The sequence below is a fragment of the Rattus rattus genome, chromosome 4, assembly GCF_011064425.1.
Source record: "Rattus rattus isolate New Zealand chromosome 4, Rrattus_CSIRO_v1, whole genome shotgun sequence".
In the NCBI taxonomy this organism is placed as follows: Eukaryota; Metazoa; Chordata; class Mammalia; order Rodentia; family Muridae; genus Rattus; species Rattus rattus.
The window spans coordinates 114742572-114764368 of NC_046157.1; the positions used below are offsets into that span (position 1 = coordinate 114742572).

Genomic DNA, 21797 nt, shown 5'->3' on the forward strand with positions numbered 1-21797 from the left:
GAGAAATGAAGGGGCCAACTCAACTAGTGATGAGAAAGTGACTCTCTGACCAGCGAAAGTAGACACACTGCCCTTCTGGCCTAGAGTGGACATATGCACTATCTATCAGCAAACAGGCATCCTGAAAAATTTGGTACTGTCCTCAGACCTTAGCAGAAGCAAAGAATGACGGTGACATGTCTGCTCGGTCTGGGGAGGAGAGTAGGAACCGAGAGGTCTCCCGAAACACAGGAGACAGAAAAGCTTCTCAAGCTCTTTACCCCTGGGTGTCTCCATAGGAGGCAGGGCACTGCAGTAAGGTCAAAATAAAGGTGGCTGTCGGTAATTCAGAAGAGAGAGCTAGGACCCTGGAAATCCGGGATAGTGCTATTAAAACAACTATAAGGAAAAGGGTCTGTGCTTGAAAGAACTTTAGGAAAACAACAACATTTTGAAAGCTAAATGCCTATTTTTAGTACTTGTGCTGTGTACACGCAGGGGCATACACGACATGAGGATACAGTGATTAAAAGGTTATTCCTCATCCCGGTTCAGCCCACGCAGCCAGGGCATATTTTAAAGTCACTGTCTGTGGGGTGATCCTACACATGCTTCTGGCAAAGCTGCCTGTGCCCCTGAGGCATTTAATTTAAATTTAAAATTAGGGAATGCTAAAATATCCAGAGCAAGGAGGCCATTAGCATTTTAATTCATCCTTAGTACATTACCCAAAGTTATTAGGTTTGGGAGCCTAACCGGTGTCCTTACATTAAAAAAAAAATCTACCGACAGAGGCTCACCCCTCCAATGTCAGTCACAGTCTATTTCTGAGCGTGGCTGAGGGGACACTGAGCAGCACAATGTGGTCCCCAACACACTCACTTAAGCCCAGAAGGGGCGACTGTAATTGTCCCATGGTGCTGGTGGTTGCTTGACCCAAGTCCCCAGCTTCTGTAAATGCTACACGGGTTTCACATATTGACAGGATGGAAGACACATGATTTATGGTATAGAGGCAAGAAGTGGGCTTTGAACAACAGGACAACCCTAGTTTATCATCAACTTCTAATTTTTAGACTTACATTGGCTGGCACTTGAATTGGGGGAAAAGGACCTTTGCATCCCAAGCATCTGAACTTTCCTTCTCTGGCACCCAGGGTGCCAACTTTCAAACAGAGATCTCCACACACATGCCATACAGGCCAGCCTCAGCTAGGCCAAGTCAAGCACACACAAGACTGGGGTGATGCATGGAATGGCCTTATGCAAGATGAACAAGGCAGGCCTCTGAGGAGGCCCCCACACCCAAAATTATACCTCCTGCATCTGCTGGCTGATGCCTGAAATTCCAGAACTAGAGAATCATTCCTCTGGCTTAGGATGTCTTCACCCCTGTAAGAAATACAAACACCACAGGAAGAGAGACGCTTTAAACCTGGCAAGCCTGCATTTGGTATCTTTGCATATACAAGGTGTTTCCCTCAAAGGCCTATGGGAAGACGCAGGACACCAGTGTACAAAGACACTGGGATCTAAATGGGAGGTGTGACCCTCCCAAATGCAGGACAGAGGGAAAATACAGCTAACTTTGCAACGTGGTTTAGATATTTAAGGGGATGGATACCACAGTCAGCTCGGTGGGTCAGACACAGTGTGCTCCCAGGACTTTGGAATGAGTCAGGTCATACTTTAGGAAAGCTGGGGTTGAGGGCATGCTATTCCTGTTTAAATAAACCCCTCATCCCCAGCCTCTTTGGGTCTGAAGAGACAAAAACAAAAGCAGTCCAAGATGCAGTCTATGGCTGAATAAAAATTTGCTGTGTGGTTCTGCCCCTATGACCAGACTATGTATGATTTTAGACAGAAGGGGCCAAACACTCTTAGAGACAAGACACCCAACAGAAGAGCTGCACTGCCAATCCTTTCTCGGGGCCACCACAAAGCCTGTGCAATGCGTCGATGCCAACAGATGACCCGGTGTGTAGGACCATCGTCTGTAACCAAAGGAGATTAAAGGAAAGACAAAAGAAAGGCCCAGCTTCCTCCATGTCTTCTCTTTGGTCTCTGCTTCCTCAGTTCTACAGTCTCCACTGAGCAGAGGCAACCCACCCACTCCTTGTTAACTAGACCCAACACCCCCAGGTCTTATGTCAGGCCTGAGGAGCTGAAATATTACCTGCTCACAGCAAACACCATTCTAAGAGAAAGGCAGGACCTCCCACTTTTCCCAATGCCTGTGCGTTGCTACCCTAACCAATGCTCAATGTTGCTTGTACAGACAGTAGCTGCTTGGCTAGTCCACCTCTGCACTAATTACAGAAAGCATCCACGCAAGTGCACGAGCTGGCATAGGCCTTTCTTTTTCTCTTCCCCTGAGAGAGCAGCCCCTGACCTCTCACTCCTTTGCCCCTGGAGCAATGTGAGGGCTGTGCCATTGGCTTTAGTAGCAAAGAAACCTTTCCCCTGAAGGTGGCAAGTGGGGTCAGCTTCCTAAGGCTGTGGGACTGGTCCTTGATGATCCACATTCCTGGCAGGCTGGTGTACCTGTTAAACTCAGCGACTGCCATGCTCGCTGTTTCTGCCTTGCTAACAGATGGCAGAATCTCTATCAACTGTTAAAGTTTTCCCTTATATCCACAGAAATTACAAGAATCACATCCCTCAAATGTATATCACCAAATGCATTTATTTATTTTTGCACAGAAGTGTGGCAGTCAACCACCATAATGTTATTTATTATTTATGACAAATGCAGAACAGCCTCAGAAAATGGAATCTTTTAAATCAACTCCTTTTTAAAAAGAATATTATTAGGAGGTTTTTTGTTTCTTAAAAAAAAAGCAAATGAAAAAAGATAGAAAAAAGAAAAAGATATTTCTGATTGTGCTTCATTTACTTGAAGTCAGGTTTCCTGCAGGGCTCACGCCAAAGCCAGTTATGGAATGTGAGTAAGAGGAAACAACCAAACAAGATAATTTCCAAATAGAATCCATTCTTAACTACAAGGTGACGACATGAAACTAAGTAACAATGTTTGGGACTCTGCGGGCTTCCTTCCGCTGAGGGAAAACAAACGACCACCTGAACAGCCAGCCTCCCATCTGTCTGTTGAATGTCCTTACAATGCCAGGTAGACAAAGACGGGGTGGTAGGTGTTACTATTAGTTTAGCTTTCCAAAAATCTAATTTCCATCATGGTCAAACACGTCCATAACCTCAATCCTTGGAAGATGGGAGGGAGAGGACCTGAGGCCTGTCTCAAACAAAATGAAGCTAAATAAAGCAAGGGATTTAGGATAAGACTTAGACCATCCCATCTTAGATCCTTAAAAAAAGACATCATACAGGAGAGACAGCAAAGTGCAAAACACTTTATTCATCTCTCCCGAGAGAAAAGGGGCTACGCACAAACCAGGGCCATGTGGGTAAGTGGAGGATGAACAGCAAACAGAAACAAATGGGGCATCGAAACAAAGAAGCTATTCCCCATACAAAAAGAACAATGAAGAGAATTATGTTAGTAGTTACAATTTTTCCCAGTTTCCAAGAAACAGAAAATTATATTACATGGGCCACACACACACACACACACACACACACACACACACACACAGGATCACCATACATCCTAGAACTACAGCACAAACAACAAAATTACAGATCCTAAACAGTGGCAACTAGTACTGATGGCATAGCCAGTGACATCAAACACTGCCAGTTCATCCCGGTCTCTCCCACACTGTGCTCCCTGGAAGAAAAGGTTCCATGAATGCCGCCAGTCCTGACAGCTGAGCCCAGTGCTTGACCTAGCTGACTCAGCTGTCCAGGAAGAGCTGCCTCCTGCCCTGCCCTACTCATCCATGTGCAGTCCATGCAGTAGGTGCGCTCATTCCAAACCAACTGTCATTTCCCACGGAGGAGGCTGTCAGCAAAGGGTATATGGAGCCAACTTCAGCCCTTGACTGGAATCATATTTAGTTCTTTATAAGATCATCCTAACTTCCAGTGTGTCTCCAGATCAGGGGTTTAGCATTCATCATTTGCTCTTGTTATAACAAAATACCTGAGGCAGTATACCTTATAAAGAAATGAGGTTTTGCCTTTTTTTTTTTTTTTTTTTTTTTTAAGTTTAGGAAGCTGAATGTCCAGGGTCAGATGGTCCCTTCTATTCAATCAGTAGGGATGGCCTTCTGGCTATGTTATAGCATAGTAGATGGCGTCATTTGGGGGCTCATACAAGAGGGAAAGCCAGGAATTCACCACCCATGCCCACTTACACAGCAGCTCACTCCTAGAACCAAACCATCTAGGAAAGAATACTAAGCCCTTTCTAATGCAGAGAACACCTAGACTGGACTCCACCTTTTCAAAAGTTCCAGCTCCACAGCACTAGGGACCATGCTTCCGGCAAAGGGGCCTCTGGGAATTCACTCGTGCCATCTCCAAACCACAGCAGTGATTAGGTAGGAGAGGAGACGAGAGTGACCAGCTCCTGTCCTTTAGGGAACCTTAGTCTGGTAACCATGTATTTAAGAGGATACCTTTCAAATAGCAGAACTACAGCTTAGTCCAAAGCCAACGCATCATCAATTCCACAGGTGAGGGAAATAATCAGGGCTATGGCCAATCTTTCCTGCTGCTGAGAAGCTGTCTCAGAATTAGGGAGAAAGGAGGAGGAAGCTCATGCATAAGCGGCATGGGCACCAGGTATGTAGATAAGCTCTGAGCTGGGTCCTGTGGGAGGGTCAGGTAGAAGGGACCCTGAGTGGCTGATGCAAAGATTGCTGCCGGATGACTCTCCAGAGCTTGGGGCTGGTGACCTTCACCCTTGGCAGGCAATGTGACTTCCTTCGCTAAAGTTCTGTGTTCAGAATTCCATGGCCTAGGTTTGCCCACTGCCTGTCCCTATTACTCCCCTCAGAACAGGCTTCTCTAGCTCTTCCCAAGACCGGAGGATGTGGGGACACCAGGGAACATTCTCCCCTCCTTCTGTTCTCCATCAAAGATGGCTGAGCAGCCTACCACAGAGGCCATCCTTCAGACACTTTGAGTCCTTGGCCATGGACACCCAGAAGGTAAACAGGGAGAAGAAAAGCAACTGGTGGCAAGGAGGGGACTGCCGTGTCTCAGAAACTCCATCAGTCTCAGCCCACAACATGAGACACTGTGCATAATTTAAGGAGTCTAATCAGACGCTCCAAATTTATAACAATTGATTTAAATTTGATGAGTCAAACTAATTACCATCTCTTGTTATTTCTAAAATAAATAATAAAAGACCCAGAATCCTGTCTCAAAAGAGAGGAGAGCAAGACCGCTGAGATGTTCCCCTTCAATCCCCTCGATCTGAAGACTTGCTGGCCAGAAAGGCATCTAGGATTAAATAGGTAAAGAGAAGCAATCAGAGACAAGGTAAGACAGAGCACCAGTCTGACAGAAAGAGGAAGGTCTCCTAGCTGCAGCCCCTTATGGTGCTTCTGGGTTGTGTGGGTAGTGGTGAGAGGTGGTGAGCCTGCGGTAGGGATGGCGATGGTCCTGGGAGAGTGTGCTGGTCAATTCTGACACAACTTGACACAAGGTAGAGTCACCTGGGAAGAGGCTTCTAGTGAGCAATTGTCTAGGTCGGGCTGGCCTGTGCATGTCTGTGGAGGACTGTCTTGATTGTTAATTGGTGGGAAGACCCATTTGCAGTCACCACCATTTCATGGGCTGTGTTAAGAGTTGAGAAATCTAACAAGCAAGCAAGCATGGAAAAGTGTTCTCTCTCTCTCTCTCTCTCTCTCTCTCTCTCTCTCTCTCTCTCTCTCTCTCTCTCTCTCACTCTGACTGCTGCTTGGCGCCCGCATTGGCTTTCCTATGATGAGGGATCCTAACTTGGAACTGTCAGCCAAATCAGTGAAACTGGAATAGAGCAAGGTGTGAGGGGTGTTATATGGTTGCGGCTGGTGGTGCTGATGAGGGAGGTTGTACCAGGACAGTGATCGTGGTGGGGGCAGAGGGTGAGGAGTGGTGATGGTGGTGGTGGTAGTGATGATGGTGGTGGTGGTGGTTGTGGTGATGGTGGTGATGGTGGTGGTGGTGGTGGTGGTGGTGGTGATGTGGTGGTGGATGGTGGTGTGGTGGTGGTGGTGATGGTGGTGGTGGTGGTGGTGGTGATGGTGGTGGTGGGATGGTGGTGGTGGTGGTGATGGTGATGTGGTGGTGGTGATGGTGATGTGGTGGTGGTGGTGGTGTCAAAGGTGGTGGTGGTAACAGTGACAGTCAAGGTGGTGGTGGTAACAGTGACAGTCAAGGTGGTGGTGGTAACAGTGACAGTCAAGGTGGTGGTGGTAACAGTGACAGTCAAGGTGGTGGTGGTAACAGTGACAGTCAAGGTGGTGGTGGTGGTAACAGTGACAGTCAAGGTGGTGGTGGTAACTGTGATAGTAGAGGGAGCTTGTGTGGACAGTGTTAAAGTGACCATGGCAGAAGTTACACACCTGCTAAGGAGAGAACTGCTCAAAAATGCACAAACAGCCCCTTCAATCCCCCAGGAGCATTATGATGTCACTGCTCTTTTATTCTGGCTTTTCCTTTCTAAGCAAAGCAATTTCAGCTCCAGGCTCACTCTGCTTGCCCTGCCAGCCCGCTTCTCAGTGGACTCCCTCTTCCTTGTTTGCCTCCAACCATGAAGATTATCTACATCTTATACTCAGTCCTGAGGAGATCCTCTGGGAGCATTTGCAGACCTCAGCCTTGGGTCCTCTGATTGCTCCTGCAGGATAGCAATGACGCTTGAAGGCATTGCAGGCCTGAGCCTCCCCTAGACTACATTCTGAGAGAGCTAGAATGTCACACCTACATGAACCCCCCCACAAACACCCCAAGTAAATCTGGGGGTGATCTTTGCGATGTCTCCAGACCCATCTGACTTGCATTAAATTTCCCAATCACGGCAGCTCCCGCAAATGGATTTCGCATGAATTATTTCATTTAATAATCTTGAAGCTCCCAAGAGCCATTATCCTCAGTTTCCAATGGCAAAAACGGGAGGCTCTGAGCTTAGCTAACTGGCCCCATCCCCGGGGCAGCCAGGAGCAGCTCTTCACTTAGAAGCCCGGCAGTCTGGCACCAGACACAGAATTCCTAGACTGCATTGCACTGCCTCTCTGGGGACAGCCCCCTGACATGCTTTGACAAATGGTACCCCCCATCCTTTGTTTAGCAAATGCCGGGCTGAGAGGGGTGTTAGTTTCAAATGGTGACTATTTTGGTTCGTTCTTTTAAGATTTGCTAGCCATCCTTGATGGACGGAATTTAACAAATTCTGTAGCCAAAAACAAAATAAACAAAAATAATTTTAAAAAATTTAATAAAACACCAAGCTAAACAAACAAAAACCACTACCACTAACAACAACAACAAAGTAGCCATCTGATGCCATCGCTTCATCTGAGACAACATCAGCCATGATCGACCATCCAGTCCCTGACAGACTCCCAATCTCAAGCATTATAGTCCATTTCCTTATTTTATCTCATCCTTAAGGTGGAATTCCTTAGAAATTGCATAATGCCTTAATAAGAGCATCTTGTAACAGCACCAGTGGAGGAGCTGCTGCTGCTGCTGCGACCTGGAAGAGGACCCACTGCACCGAGCTTTTGCTGATTGTTTTCTGGGTCCCAACTCAATTTCTATGTCCCAGGAAATGAAGACTTTACAATCTCTCTTGTAAATACCCTCCAGTGTATTTTGAGAGAGGGAGAGGGGAGAGAGGGAGAGAGGGAGAGGAGAGGGGAGAGAGAGAGAGAGAGAGAGAGAGAGAGAGAGAAGAAAGAAGAAGAGAGGGAAAGAGAGGAGGAGGGGAGGGAGGAGGAGGAGAAAAGAAAGAAGAGAGGGAGAGGTGACAGATAAATGACAGCTTTGCATTTCCAAGGGTTAAATGTTTTTCCTGAGGGATCCAAAGCCTCCACACCATGAGAACAAGTGTCAGGCGCTAATGGAATTGTTCCACGATAAATAAACTGCCAGGCTGAATGACAAGCAGCTTTCAAAGAGGCTTTCCGCATAGTCTAACCAGCAGAAGTTAATTTGAGTTTCTTAACAGGACCTTTTCCCTTCGCAGTGTAAAAGTGCCTTGGGATGGAGCAATTACTCTGATTTACCATCTTCTCCTTGGTAGAATATAAAGATGCGGCGGCCCAGCCTCACAAAAGCAGTAACTTAGCCAAATGAGGCTCGCTCACAAAGCCCCTACTACGCTATCTCTGTGCATTCCCTCCCTGGCAGCAGCACGGAGCTGCCATCAATCACAGGTACCCAAGCTGACGCCGGGTGGAGGAGGATGCTTCCTCTCAGGGCTGTGCATGTTGGCGGCAATCAATCATGTTTCCCTACAGCAAATGCTCAGTTAAATTTTGTCTTCACTTTCGCAACGCGTTTCCCAATTTCAGCTTCTAGGAACTTGAAGAGATGTTTACGGATGTGTCCTGTTTTACGGCACGCCTGTGTTTTAACCTGGATGCTTTTCTACACAGTCACTCTCTTAGCCACTCTGGGTCATGAGCTGACACCTCGGGTTTGAGGGTGTCAAGATGGCCAATTTGATATCTCCAAGTAGATCAGGCTCCCAGGCACAGAGCTGGGCAGACTGGGTGTTAGCACTTAAGGAACAGCCTGTCCTCTTCTGATTCCAGCCCCTCAATGTGTCTGCCCAGAACGACCACGGAGACACGCACCAACTAGTTGGAGTGGGCTTTCCACAGAGGAATGAATAAATTCAGGCTACTTCTAGCTGCTGCCCTGAATTAATTTACCTGTCAGGAGCAGAACTAGCTGACGGCCAGGATGAAATCAGGCAGAGCTGACTTTAAAAAGGAGCACATGGGCCCACATACCTTTTGATCACACAGGACAATTAGCGTCTTCTATATAGACAGTATGGCTGAACTACTAGAATAATTGCTGTTATAGGCGAGGGGGGAGGCTCTGTTTTGGTACAGGGCAGTTTATCAGCTTCACTAGGGAGCCTCCTAGGTCAACAGAGTGGGAACAAATAAGGGAAAACATTCTGATGCTCTCAAGCCCTGACAGAAAACACATAACATTCCCTGAGAGATGAAGCTGTAATAGTCACTAATAGTCACAAGGCTGGACCATGGTGCAGAGTGGTGGCCCTAAACTCTGTCACAGAGCATCTGGCAAACTGGACAGATTCCCTCTCTTTCTGTCCTGAAACACTGCTCCCTTACCTACCCCACCCAACCAGACTCTGCTGGTCTCGCCTCAGCTCTGCAGCCTGCCCCCCACCCCCACCCCCGCTCCCACATTCCGCAGACAAACTCACTTTGTCCCATTTGCTCACTGTCTTGGGGTCTGCTGGTTTTTCGAGAGACGCACACTCAGGCATTTGAGATACCAATCTTTAAGAAGGAAAAGTGAGCAGCTCTCCCTGCCCCATCCTGTCATGTGGCCATTCCCTGTCAGCCAGTTTCTGGCAGGGCTTTTGACATTTGCTGGCTCTCCCCAGAGCTTGGTCTCCTGTCCACAAGATCTGCTTCTGCTGTTCAGTCAGCTTGCCAGGGGCAGGATCACTTCCCAACCTCCCATTGCTAACACTGTCTTGACAGAGTATCCTTCCCTGAACCCCAAGATACTTCTAGGCCCCTTTTGCTTCCCCTGTACTACCAGGGGCTCAAAGTAAAGCCTCCACGTTGACTGGGTCTCTCTTCCCACGATTGTCTTCTGATGAATATCAGATTCCACCACTGCCCACCGTGGCCTCCAGTCCATCTCTAGGCCAAATACTGCTGAACTGCACCAGCTCTCTCCTCCACTGGCACCTCCTCACCCAACCACCACTGGGTCCATCCATAGGGGTCATCCCCATGGGCCTCCTGGCTTTTCTTCCTGCCACAGTCATGTGTCCCTCCACATGTACTCTGATTTGGGCATGATGAGAATGGTCCTCTTAGGTCTACGTGTTAAGGGCCTTGGTCCCCAGGGTGGTGCTACCGGCAGGTAGTGGAACTTCAGAAAGAGGGGATCTTCAGTCATTGATAGCACGGCCCCCAAAAGAGCCATGGAAGCATTAACAGCCCCCTTCTCTCTGCTCTAGTTCAAAATGTATGCTTTTTGCTTCCATTCGCGCCCCCACCATGGTACACCACCTCACCAGAGATGGGTCACACGGATGGCCCGGCCTGGTTTTGGCCTGGAATATATAAAACCGTGTGCTAAAGAAAACAACTTCCAATACCTAAGCTTAGCTGCCTCCCATATTTGCAGTAAAGCAACCAATCTGACACTAACGCCTTGTGGTGTTCCTTATCACGACACTGCCCTGCCCTGAGGACGGAGGACTGACTCAGGACCCGTCTCATCCATCTCCAGTCTGAGATGGCCTAGACTCGCTCTAGCCTGAGCCAGTTGAACACCATTGCTCTCCACCTGCCCACCCCACCCAAAAGAACACCCAAAGCTCTCCCCTGCAATAGTTTTCCCCTAGAGCATACACAAACTATCCTGGTGTACCTAAGGGCCTCCCGCATCCTACAATGAAATCTGCAGCTTCACGACGACTCTTCCTACACAGAATACCCCATTACACTGCAGCTCCCACAGAGGCCAATCTGTGCTGACCTGTGACACTGCGTCCTTGGTGCCCAGAGTGGGCACTGAAAATTGCTTTCAAAATTCGTAAAAATGCATAGTAAACAAGTTTCTCTTATTTCCTCTCTTTTCCAAAGGTCATCCACAGACTGTGGATATTAAAAACAGTGTATACTTTAAAATATTATATGTTTCTTAATTCAAAAATTAAGTGACACTTCTAACATACAAAGTGTCAGCTAGACGTGGGAAAAAAAATAGGTCTTCGGCCACAGACTCCACAAGGCACTGTGAAGGACATTTCTCTGCCTTCCTATGGCACTCAGTTGAGCTTGACTTGGAGGGGAACATTAAGAGTGTGAATCATTCAAACAGTATGGCTCTATAACTCATTCTGGGCTGCCGACAGCAGAGATGATTAATTCTAAATATCCATATAACACAGCGGCAGTAAAGCAAGGGGTCTTCCCATAGCTGACAGCCTCCTTCACACACATTCCCAAATCCACAAGACGTGTAATCCATCATAAAAGTACTGCATCTGATCCCAAGAACGTTAGCAGCATTATATGTTACAGCGCTACCCATGCTGGTGATACTTGTCACCACTCTTCAGGAGATGTTGTTGCCAAGAGGACTTGAGCTCTACCCTACTGCCTCTGCTTCCTCATTGCTTCCCTCGGCTTCCTCCCACTTCTCTTGGTGCCCTCCCCACCCCACACATACATCCAAACACAGAAAAGTGGGTGTAACCTGATGGGCGGTAAATATAAACAGCTCTATGATACTAGGATAAATTTACTAAAGAAAATAAACCTATACAATTCTGCTTCAAAGCTGCTATACTTCTAACAAAAGTTAGGTAACCGAAAGGAGACAAGGTGGGCATAGCCCAGGCAGAGTCAGGGAAGAGACGTCTCATGTCTCTCTCCTCTCCCGCCTTTGATCTTTGCCTAGTCAGCACATCTCAGTGTTCTGCTGAGTCAGCACATCTCGGTCATCTGCTGAGTCAGCACATTTCAGTCCTCTGCTAAATCAAGGGGACGCCTCCAATTCTGTTAGTTTCTATCCCAGCTTCTCAGATTTCTGGGTTCTCGGAGGGGTCTCCATCTCTGGATGTCAGAGTCTAGGCTGTGAGAATTAGCAGAGCTTGTTAAGATTAGCACGAAGACCACTGAAGTGCCATATTGTCCTTTTAAAATTAAAAGTCTGAAGGTATTAACAAAGGATCGTTTCCTAGTGGGGGGCACACTACAGGTTGAGCATTTCTAGTCTGAAAGATCCATGCTCTAGAACATCCTAAAATCTGAGAATGTTTTGTAAGCCAACAATATGGCACAAGAGTGTACCTGCACTTCATAACAGGTCACTGTCAAAACACAGATGCACAGTGAATTTTGTGTGTACAAGGTACACCCAAAACAAACAAACTCCACGTCACATTTAGGCCCTATTCCCAGAACACCTCCTTAGTATATACAGAAATACTTCTGAATTACAAACTAGAAACCTAACGTTTTTACATTTTTGATAACAGCTAGTCAAGCAGGAGAAAAATTATTAAACTTGAAGGTCGCTTGAATAAGAATCAGATGACTTTGAAGCAAAGAAAACAGAAGATACAGAAAAATGCCCCGCTGAACCACAACATTTCTCATCACTGGCCCCTGTAACTGCCAAGGTCCTGGATCACTTTCAAAGATCTTATTAATGTTGGACCTGGAATGAAGAGACCCAGCCACCACTGAGGAAGAGACAAGCCAGGAGCCTCTCCATGTACAGGCTTCCTGGTCCAGCACAGGTAATAAAACTAATCCCCACATCAACCCACTCCTAGGATGCAAATGAGGTAACGAACAGTGGTCCGTGGAAACGTCAAAGTGTTGTGTCAATGTGAAGTATTACTAATGCTCGGATAAGCTGTGACTGAAACGCCCACCATGGAGAGAGAGAGAGAAAACCCACTCCTTATCCATCTCAGACAGTAATCTGGGGAGCCTATCATTAAATACAGACCTCAATACGATTCTGTATTTGCAAATGTATACCATGAGCATGTAGATTTCACGTCAGCATTACACATCGACAGCAAAGCAAAAGCAAATGGTAAGCCCATTGACTATCCAATCTTGGGGTACTGGTTAGGAAATTATACTGCTATGTACTACAGAAAACTACGTAGCTATGGGTGGAATGGATCTGAATGTGAACATATGAAACACTGTGGAAGAACATGGGTGACATAAACTCTTACGTAAAGCAATGACAATTAAGATATCTATCTCTGAGAAGAAGCACGAGCTACTGGAAAAGAGGCCGTCACACTCCGGTCTGCTTGGAGGCCACGTAAGCACTACTCTTCTAGTTACTTCAAAGGACTGTTTCTCAAAGATCAGTCATGGTGTGAGTTTTCATCTGCCCTCTGACTTCTGTGGCAGCAACATGTACAATACTTTAAGTGTGACTCAGGATTATATGCCACGCGGGACCAGAGTCCTTGTTTCCCGACTGATCTCAGCCTCTTCGGGATAACCTACACTGTTCTCTCTACAAATGTAACCGGTAGACTTTGACCCTAAACAAAGACTGTGCCGTGCAAAGACACCCTTTGTCTCTCTGTACTAAAGTATGCAGGGTTTGAGAGGAAAAAATATTAATATTTATCTTAATAATGCCAAGCCACATCTACTCCAACAAACTGTGGTGTTAGGAGAAATGATCTACATTTTGCCCCAAAGACAGCACGAGGCCCTAGGTCTTCTGATATCCCTTCAGGGAGCCCTTCTTTACGAGCTCAACTTGTTTCCCAGAGAGAGAGAAAAAATTGAGACTACACACGTGTGTCTAGGCGCCAGGGACTTCTCTGACTTGCTCCACTCCCCTGGCTACAGACTGACTGACTACTTTGCAGACTGACCGACGACCTACTCCCTGGTCAGCCTCTCTCCCATTCAAATCTCTCCTATCCTTAGAATTCCATCAAAGATTTCAGCTTTTGTATAAAAGTTAATTCCCTCTTTGAGGTAGTCAAACCCTGTTTACCATTGGAGAACTGATAATTCCCGTTTCTTTTTTAATCAGTAAGTAATAAGTTCTTATTTTACATCAAAACAAATTATTCTTAAGATTACCCTGAGCTTCCTTTTCCCCGCAAAGATTTCTATTTTGAGCAGTTGTCACTGACCAGTGTCTACAAACCTTACATACCAAGGAAACCATCAATAATGCAACACCACTCTGGCATTAATATTAAGCATATCACATTTTTCTTAAACACTAAAGGTTAAGATTAACAGACTCTTTCACCATGAAAATATTTGTAATTCTAAAAATCCAACATGTCATCTCCTAGTCACATAAATTATTAACTGCTTTGAATTCTTGAAAGATTAATAAATACTGAGTGCTACATATTTTCATTGATAATCAGAAAAATGTACCTATTAAAAGTAAATGCATTTTTAACTTCCTTATTTGAAAATATTTTCTAAAATTCAGTGGTGTTAAGTGTCAGGTGATACTGGCTGCCCACATAGCCGAAGAGTGATGTCAGAATAAACTGACCAAAGACAATTTTGTAATCTGCAACATATTTCTAGGACCTTAAAAAATAACCTATAACCTTAAAAAATACCTCCCCAGCTATATAAAAAACTATACTGTCAGAAATTTATGTCCATGTATTTTCATTAAGAGACTATGTATGAGAAGGAACTAGAAAAATATATTGTGCGATAATCAGAAAGTAATTAAATCACTATTTACAGAGCCATAAAAACTCTCGTACTTCGATATTCGGTGACGCGGGAAATTTATGGTTCGATCTTAAATGAGAAAAGATTAAAGGCGACAATGGTTTTTCTAAAATTGTGCAATGGTATCTTTGTGATGAGTGTCTTATGTTGTGGAAGCAAGAAAATGTTTCGAATTGGTTCCTGCTGAGTCAGAGAAGGCCAAGACCATGAACATCCTTGTATGCCTGTTTCCTCCGGATTCTTTATGTTGTTGGACATGCATGTTTCCTAATACTCATTAGGATGGGCTACTCTTAAAAGAATAAAAATTAATTAATTAATTAATTAATAGATAAATAAATAGCGAAGGGATTGTAACAGTGTGGAAAAACTGGAACTCCTGTGACCTGTAAGGACCATGTGGCTAAGCTCCTAGGATTAGGTCGCAGCCTCACAGTACACTTCTGGTTATGCATTCAAAAGCACCAGAAACAGGGTCTTTAAGAGATGTGCACAGCCACATGACTCAACAGCCAAGGAGCAACCTACTGACAGATAAAGGGGTCAAAGAAGGGAGGCCGACCTGTACGTACAAAGGGATGATATTCAACCTTAATATCAACTACAAGGTTATGGGATACACGGCGTCCCATCTCCCAGAACCCACAGGGTAGAGCTCTACATGGCTTTGGGGTGTGACTGGAGAGAAGTAATTAATTCAAATGAAGTTGTCAGGGCAGGCCCTAGACAGATGTCCTCATCAGGAGAGGAAATCTACACAAAGACACCAGGGATGCCAGCCTAGGAACACAGGCCATGTGCAAAGGAAGCAGGAGACCCTGCCACCTGCAAGCCAAGAGCAGAGCCCACAAAGGAAACGGCCGCATGACATCTTGATCTTAAGACTCCAGCTTCAGAGGGCGAAGAGAACAAGTCCCTATTGTTTGAGCCAACCAGCCTGTAGCGTTCCCTCAGACCAGTCCTCACAATGTATGCCCGCTGATGGGCGGGGAGGACCCTATGCTGAGTCAACTAGCCAGCCACACGTACACGGTACCTAAAACGGTCAGATTTAATGAGACAGAGAAGACACAGAAAGGCCTGGGGGAGTGGAGAGGGCACCTGTCGAATAAACGTGTTTGCTGTTTACAAGTGAGAAATCCTGAGGACGGGTTCCAGGACAGCAGCAAGGCGCGTAGATACCGAGCTGAACAGTTTAGAAAGCCTCAACAGGAGCGAGCCAGCATGCAGAGAGACGGTCACATAGAGATGATTTTGGTACGTGCATGCAGAGAACGAATGCTAGAACAGTCTGAGCGGCAGAACAGAGGAGTGCTGAATCATGACCAAAGCCAGAAAATAAGTAATTTTTGTGAGTACACTGCCCCCAAACAAGTGATTTACCCCATATATCCTTGCACTGTCTGATGGACAAGTCTAGGAACGTAAATGCCCCACTTGCAACACCCATCCCGTCACTGTGGCACGGTGCTGACAAAAACAGTTTAAGGAAGTTAGAAGTGTATTTTGGCTCACAGTCTGAAAGGAGCTGGTCCGTCGCGGCAGGACCAGCTCGGCATTAGGGCCATGAGCTGGCTCACCTTCAATCTCAGGCAGCAGAAGATGCTGGTGTTCAGCTGACTTCCTCCCTCTTGCCTTTATATTCAGGGTGGGACCCCCTCCGTGAGGTAGTGCAGCCCACTCTGGGGTAGGCAGTTTCCTCATTAGCTTACCATCTCTGTAAATACTCTCACAGACACACTCATAAACAGATATCCTTGGTGGTTCTAGATCAAAGTGGCTTCCCAGAATGTCCCAATGGTAGTAGATAAATGCTCATCTTGTTCTGCTTATTGGTTTTTTAAAATGTTTTTATACAATATAATTCAATATTCATTGTCATATAGTATTCCTTCAAATTCCTCCTAGATCCTCCTCACGCAACCTCATATTCCCATTCATTCTCCCCTATACCTCTCAACACACATACACACACACACACACACACACACACACACACACACACACACACACACACAAATGGAACCTATGGAACCCATTTTGTGTCAGCCATCTGCTCCTAAAATAACAGCAAACATTAACCACCACAGTTAGCATGATCTTAGTTTCTATGAATGTGTGCATGCATGGTGTACATGCACATGTCTGTAAGTGCACACCCCCATGTGCATGCACAAATCTGTAAGTGCACACCCACACATATATGCACAAGTCTGTAAGTGCACACCCACACATATATGCACAAGTCTGTAAGTGCACACTCACACATATATGCACAAGTCTGTAAGTGCACACCCACACATATATGCACAAGTCTGTAAGTGCACACCCATCCATGCATGCACAAGTCTGTAAGTGCACACCCCCACATATATGCACAAGTCTGTAAGTACATACCCACACATATATGCACAAGTCTATAAGTACACACCCACACATATATGTACAAGTCTGTAAGTGCATACCCACACGTGCATGTACAAGTCTATAAGGGAACACACACACACACACACACACACACACACACACACACACACACACCCGTACATTTGCTGGCGCCACAATGCAATGTCCTGCTCTATCATTCTATGACTTATTCCCTTGACACCAAGCATCTCACTTAACCTGGAGCTCACTGATTAAGCTGTACTGTAGATTGATTGGCAGGTCAGGGGTCCCCAGTGAGCCCATGTCTCCATGCTGCCCCTTTTCCCCAGCACACATAGTACAGCCTCCTTCAGCTGTGTATGTGGGTACTGGAGATCTGAACTCACATCCTCCTGATTCACAGCAAGTACTCTTATCCATCCCCAGACCTTATTTTGTCTTTTTTGATACAGTGTTTCAGATACCTAGGGCTGGCCTAAAACTCACTACATAACTGAGATGGCCTTGAACCTCTGATCGCTGACTGTCCTGCTTCTACTTCCCAAATACAGGATTTTCAAGTATGCGCCACTGTGTCTGGCTTCAGGTCTTGATTTCCAACACTGATATTTAAACAGAAGAACTAGAGCTACTTAGAGAAGAACAAATTCTAGGACTAGGGTTAAAAAAAAAAATACATAAAGATTGGCCTGAGATACCTCGCTATGCAAAAAGCAAGACACTGCTTAAATGACATCGCGACCACAATAAAGGGTGTGTATTAAAGGGGTCCAGGAGCCAGCAGAAACATCTTCCAGTGGGGAAAGCTAGAGAACAGAATCTGAATAAGACTGAAGTGGTGCTAGATTGTCACCTAAAGCATGAAATAAATATCCGCCAGCAAACTGACAAGATAAATTATTAAATAGCTAAGTAAACGGGATAAGGAAGAGACATGATGACTCTCCCATCCCCCCCCCAACATTCCAAATGATATCCCATGCCCTTAAGCACCACTAGGTCATCCCCGAGAACTACACTCAGTGTAACAATGTAAATAGATGCACTAATGCAGCGGGGGAAGAAGGAGCAGCAGAGACGACACCTGCTATATAATTGTATCTCTATGGTGTACAAACTAAGTGCACAAAGTAGCTGTAATTTGTAGTCTTGGGATTGAACATAATGGCTACCTCTGGAGAGGAGATGAGGACACGATTAGGAAGGTGCCCGGGGAGAGTTCTGAGGTTCTACAACTTTCTGTACAATTTGATCACTGATCTGTGCGCTCCGTTGACGCTCAGATCAACTCACTGAACCGAACCTGACCCACTGCTTCAGACTGTGCACGGCCAACTGCAGCTGTGGGCTGATGCTGATTCTTCTCCATATGGTAATCCGGCTGACTAAGCACCAATGTACAGAAAGGCCATATGCCCGAGGGTGAGCTGCTCTGGAGAGCCAACTTTGATAATACATCAGGTCGTCTACATGTAGACAGACAGACAGATCTCACCACACCACACAGAGAATAAACAAATGGAACATGCAGAGACCCCCTTCAAAGCCTTTCTATCTTGCACTAACACCACATGCCTCAATTACTGTAGATTGATAATAAAGTCTTGTGGACGTCATTTCCAACAGATTTCTAAGATTTGGTCGTCCCTCTTGATCTCTTGTATTCTGAATACTTATTTTGCAATTGGTTTGCCAATAGGCATTGATAATCGACACACAACTGCTGGAACTCATCTGGAGACAAGCGCGTCAGACCTTATTAAGGCGTCTTGTGTCAAATGCATGAGCTCGAACATGAAGCTTCCTTTCAAAAAGGAACACCACACATCCACATCAATATATTATGAAGAAGAATGTGGATAAGAAATAAAATTCATTATTAAAAAAATAAAAAAAAAGGCTGGGGCTGGCACAGTAGCATAGACCTCTATTCTAAGCACTGAGAAGGAAAAGAAAGAAGGACTGAAAATCTGAGGCCAGTTTGGGCTACACATTGACATGGAGTGACTCAAAATAATAAGAACAGGAATAAAATTAAGAAACCAGACATTAGCACATACAGAGCCCTGAGTTTGTTCCTTCATACAGTATGAAACCATATGGAGTAATATACATCTACACATCTATACATCTATACATCATGGTGGTGGTGGTGATGATGATGGTGGTGGTGGTGGTGAAGATAGTGGTGATGATGATGGTGATGATGGTGGTGATGATGATGATAACGATGACGACGATGACAACTTGCTATAACAGGCATCTGCATCTACAGAGAACTGACTTTGCTCTCAGCACTAGGTATAATTGTGGGGTGGTTTACAACCATAATCCTCTAGCACTTGGGAAGTAGAGGCAGGGAGATCAGAATTCCGTTTGGCCAACCTCAACCTCATAGTAGGCTGGAGACCATCCTGGGCTACATAAAAAAAAAAAAAAAAAGCCTATCTTAAAAAGAAGAAAACAAAGTAGCCAGGTCTGTGGTCTCAACCCTCAGAAACCCAAGGCAGGAGGAATGCGGTGAGTTTGTGGTCAGTTGGGCTACATAGTAAGCTCCAGATCTGCATGGGCTACAGGGTGAGACTTCACCTCAAAAACACCACCACCAACAACAAAAAAACAGAATAATAACAATAATAATAATAATAATAATAATAATGATATACAGTAATTCTAAAACTTGGGAGTAGGAGGAAGCATTAAGAGAAACATTTAAGATTATCTGCATTTATTTTGAACATCTCAGCTATAGGAAAAAAATGCACTGTCACATCTTTATACCTGTCTGCAATTAATTTCACTCATTTATAGGTGGTAAATTCTGAAAAATAAATGTTCAGTCTCAAAATCAAACAACAGTATTAACATATGCATGACACAGAGTGCCCAGCTACAACCCTGCATTGGAACTGTGAGAGCGGGAAACAGTACAGATTTTTTTCCCATACTATCTTCAAGTAATAATCAATCCTGATTTGCAAAATGGTCTGTGCATATCCTCAAGAAATTAGCATTGCTGTTTTTCTTAAAACTTATTGGGGGTTAACAAAAATGTAAATTCTGTAACCCTGTAAACACCTTTTAAGAGCCTTGGCTCCCATTATTTATAAACAGATAAAAAGTTATACACCTGTGAAGTCATTTGATTCTTCAACATCCATCTGCGTCTCCAGCGCAGAACATAAATCATGCAAAGGAATTCTCGCAAGACATAATATAGGCACCGAATTATTTTGATTTAATTCTCAATAAGAGGCAAAGCAGTAACTTGTTACTCGAAGCTGGAGAATCAATACCAAATGCTTGTTCTTAGATTGGTTATCACGCCGCTCATGCAAGGAGCTGGAAAAGCTGACACATTAGCATTGACAGGGGACTGCTCTATTTGTTTTCCCTGCCTGACTCCATACTTAGTTCTGTGCCGGGGAAAATCAATTTCTTTATTCAACTTGTCAATCTGAAAACACGAAGAAACAACTATTCCAGGATAACCTGTAAAACTACACTGCACAGTAAGGGGAGATAAGAAAACATAAAGCGCTTTTGTACAAAATATACAAACAACAAAGAATTAGCATGCAGATATGATTAGCATCCTCATGAATAGAGGCACAAGTGTTAAGAATAAAACAGAAATCAAATCTAACCCACAAGACTTACCGGTGCTCTCTTTATTCAAATATACCAATCTCCTTTTAATACAGAATTTAAAAAAAAAAAAAAAAAAACTTAGACAAACCAGCTGCTTCTGCCAACACACAGATCTCAAAGACACTTAAATTTTCTTTTTAAAATTTGTTTAATCTGCAAAGACTTTCTAGACTATAATGGTGCGTGTTTATCAGACTACCAATGAAAGGAACAGTATCCTTTAAAATAATGTTTTGAGCAATTCTAAAAGATACTTCGCATAGTAAGGAAACCAATACAGAGAATTACAGGTGCCTGGCTTTGATTCAGGTAAGAGACAAGCTAAGGAAGGTAGAGAGGAACATAATACAGAGACCCAATTGTCACCTGTACTCTTCCAACAGCACCGCTCAAATCCACCATGTCTGAGGTATTCAATGTCACCCACCTTAACTGTTTCATGTGAATTGTCTTTTGCTTTAATGGATACATATCATGCCCCCTGTCCCCTGAGCATCTTGGCTCCTGGCCTCTGAGAAGTCAGATGCTTCTCTTGCTGTTCACTCCCCTAGGAATAACTAGACAAGCCTTAACGCCTGGGTCCTCATGGCCACCGACAAAGCACACAACTACGACATGAGCACTTACCCAAGCCAGTCAGTCATGCCATTTTCTATCGTTTCTCTACCCACAGTTAAATCCCTGCAATACAACTTTAGTCTGACATCACTCACATGCACAATTTACAGCATGCTTTAAAGATACCCAGCCCAAGACCCAACGTAGCTTCACACCAATTTTATCAAACCAGAGATGTCCGTAGGACAAATTTCACTCTAGAGCACCTTACAGCAAACATTGTTAGCTAGGAGAATCCTCAAACTGGCCAAACTTCCTCTCTAGCCACAGACCCCTGGAGTACAAGAGGACCTTCCAAACCACAAAGAAGAGATCATATCGATTAAACAAAAGTCAGCAGAGTCTACGACTATGAGCAGGGCTACTGCAGTGTCACATGACTCAAGAAGGAAATGGCACAGGCGTTCCCACAGAACACCCCATTCACGTCTACTACGCGGTCTTAGCTGAGAGGGAACAGGTTGTAGAAAAGGCACTACTGACGTCACAGGCTCCAGAGTCAGTCCCAGCTCTGCCTTTCTGTTCACTAAAGCAGCTGATGAGCAAGAGGCTTCCCTTTTATCCCTGGGTCCTGGGCACTTAGCCATGTCTGCCACAGTCTGATGATAAGGATGTGTGTTGCCTTATTCAGCAGTGGAGATCCTTGGGTACAGCTTTCTAGATGTTGAAAGCCGAGTCCACGGCACTTCGATGCAGGCCTGGTTTCGCTGAACTGCCTTCAGAGTCAAGGCACCTGGTAAATACGGAAGTCTCGGAATGTGCCCATGCGATGTCACAGGGCACATTGCTCTAAGTAAAGAAGCAGGGGGGCAATGG

At 45.1% G+C, this 21797-nt stretch overlaps 1 protein-coding gene across 1 annotated transcript in view; it reads right to left on the reverse strand.

Annotated features, from left to right (window-relative positions):
- Aff3 (AF4/FMR2 family member 3) overlaps positions 1 to 21797 on the reverse strand; it is a 464232-nt gene that overhangs the window by 375912 nt on the left and 66523 nt on the right. Inside the window, exon 3 of the mRNA XM_032900975.1 lies at positions 1297 to 1371. Within this exon, the coding sequence (XP_032756866.1) occupies positions 1297 to 1371 (75 nt within the window). The remainder of the gene's footprint in view (positions 1 to 1296; positions 1372 to 21797) is intronic.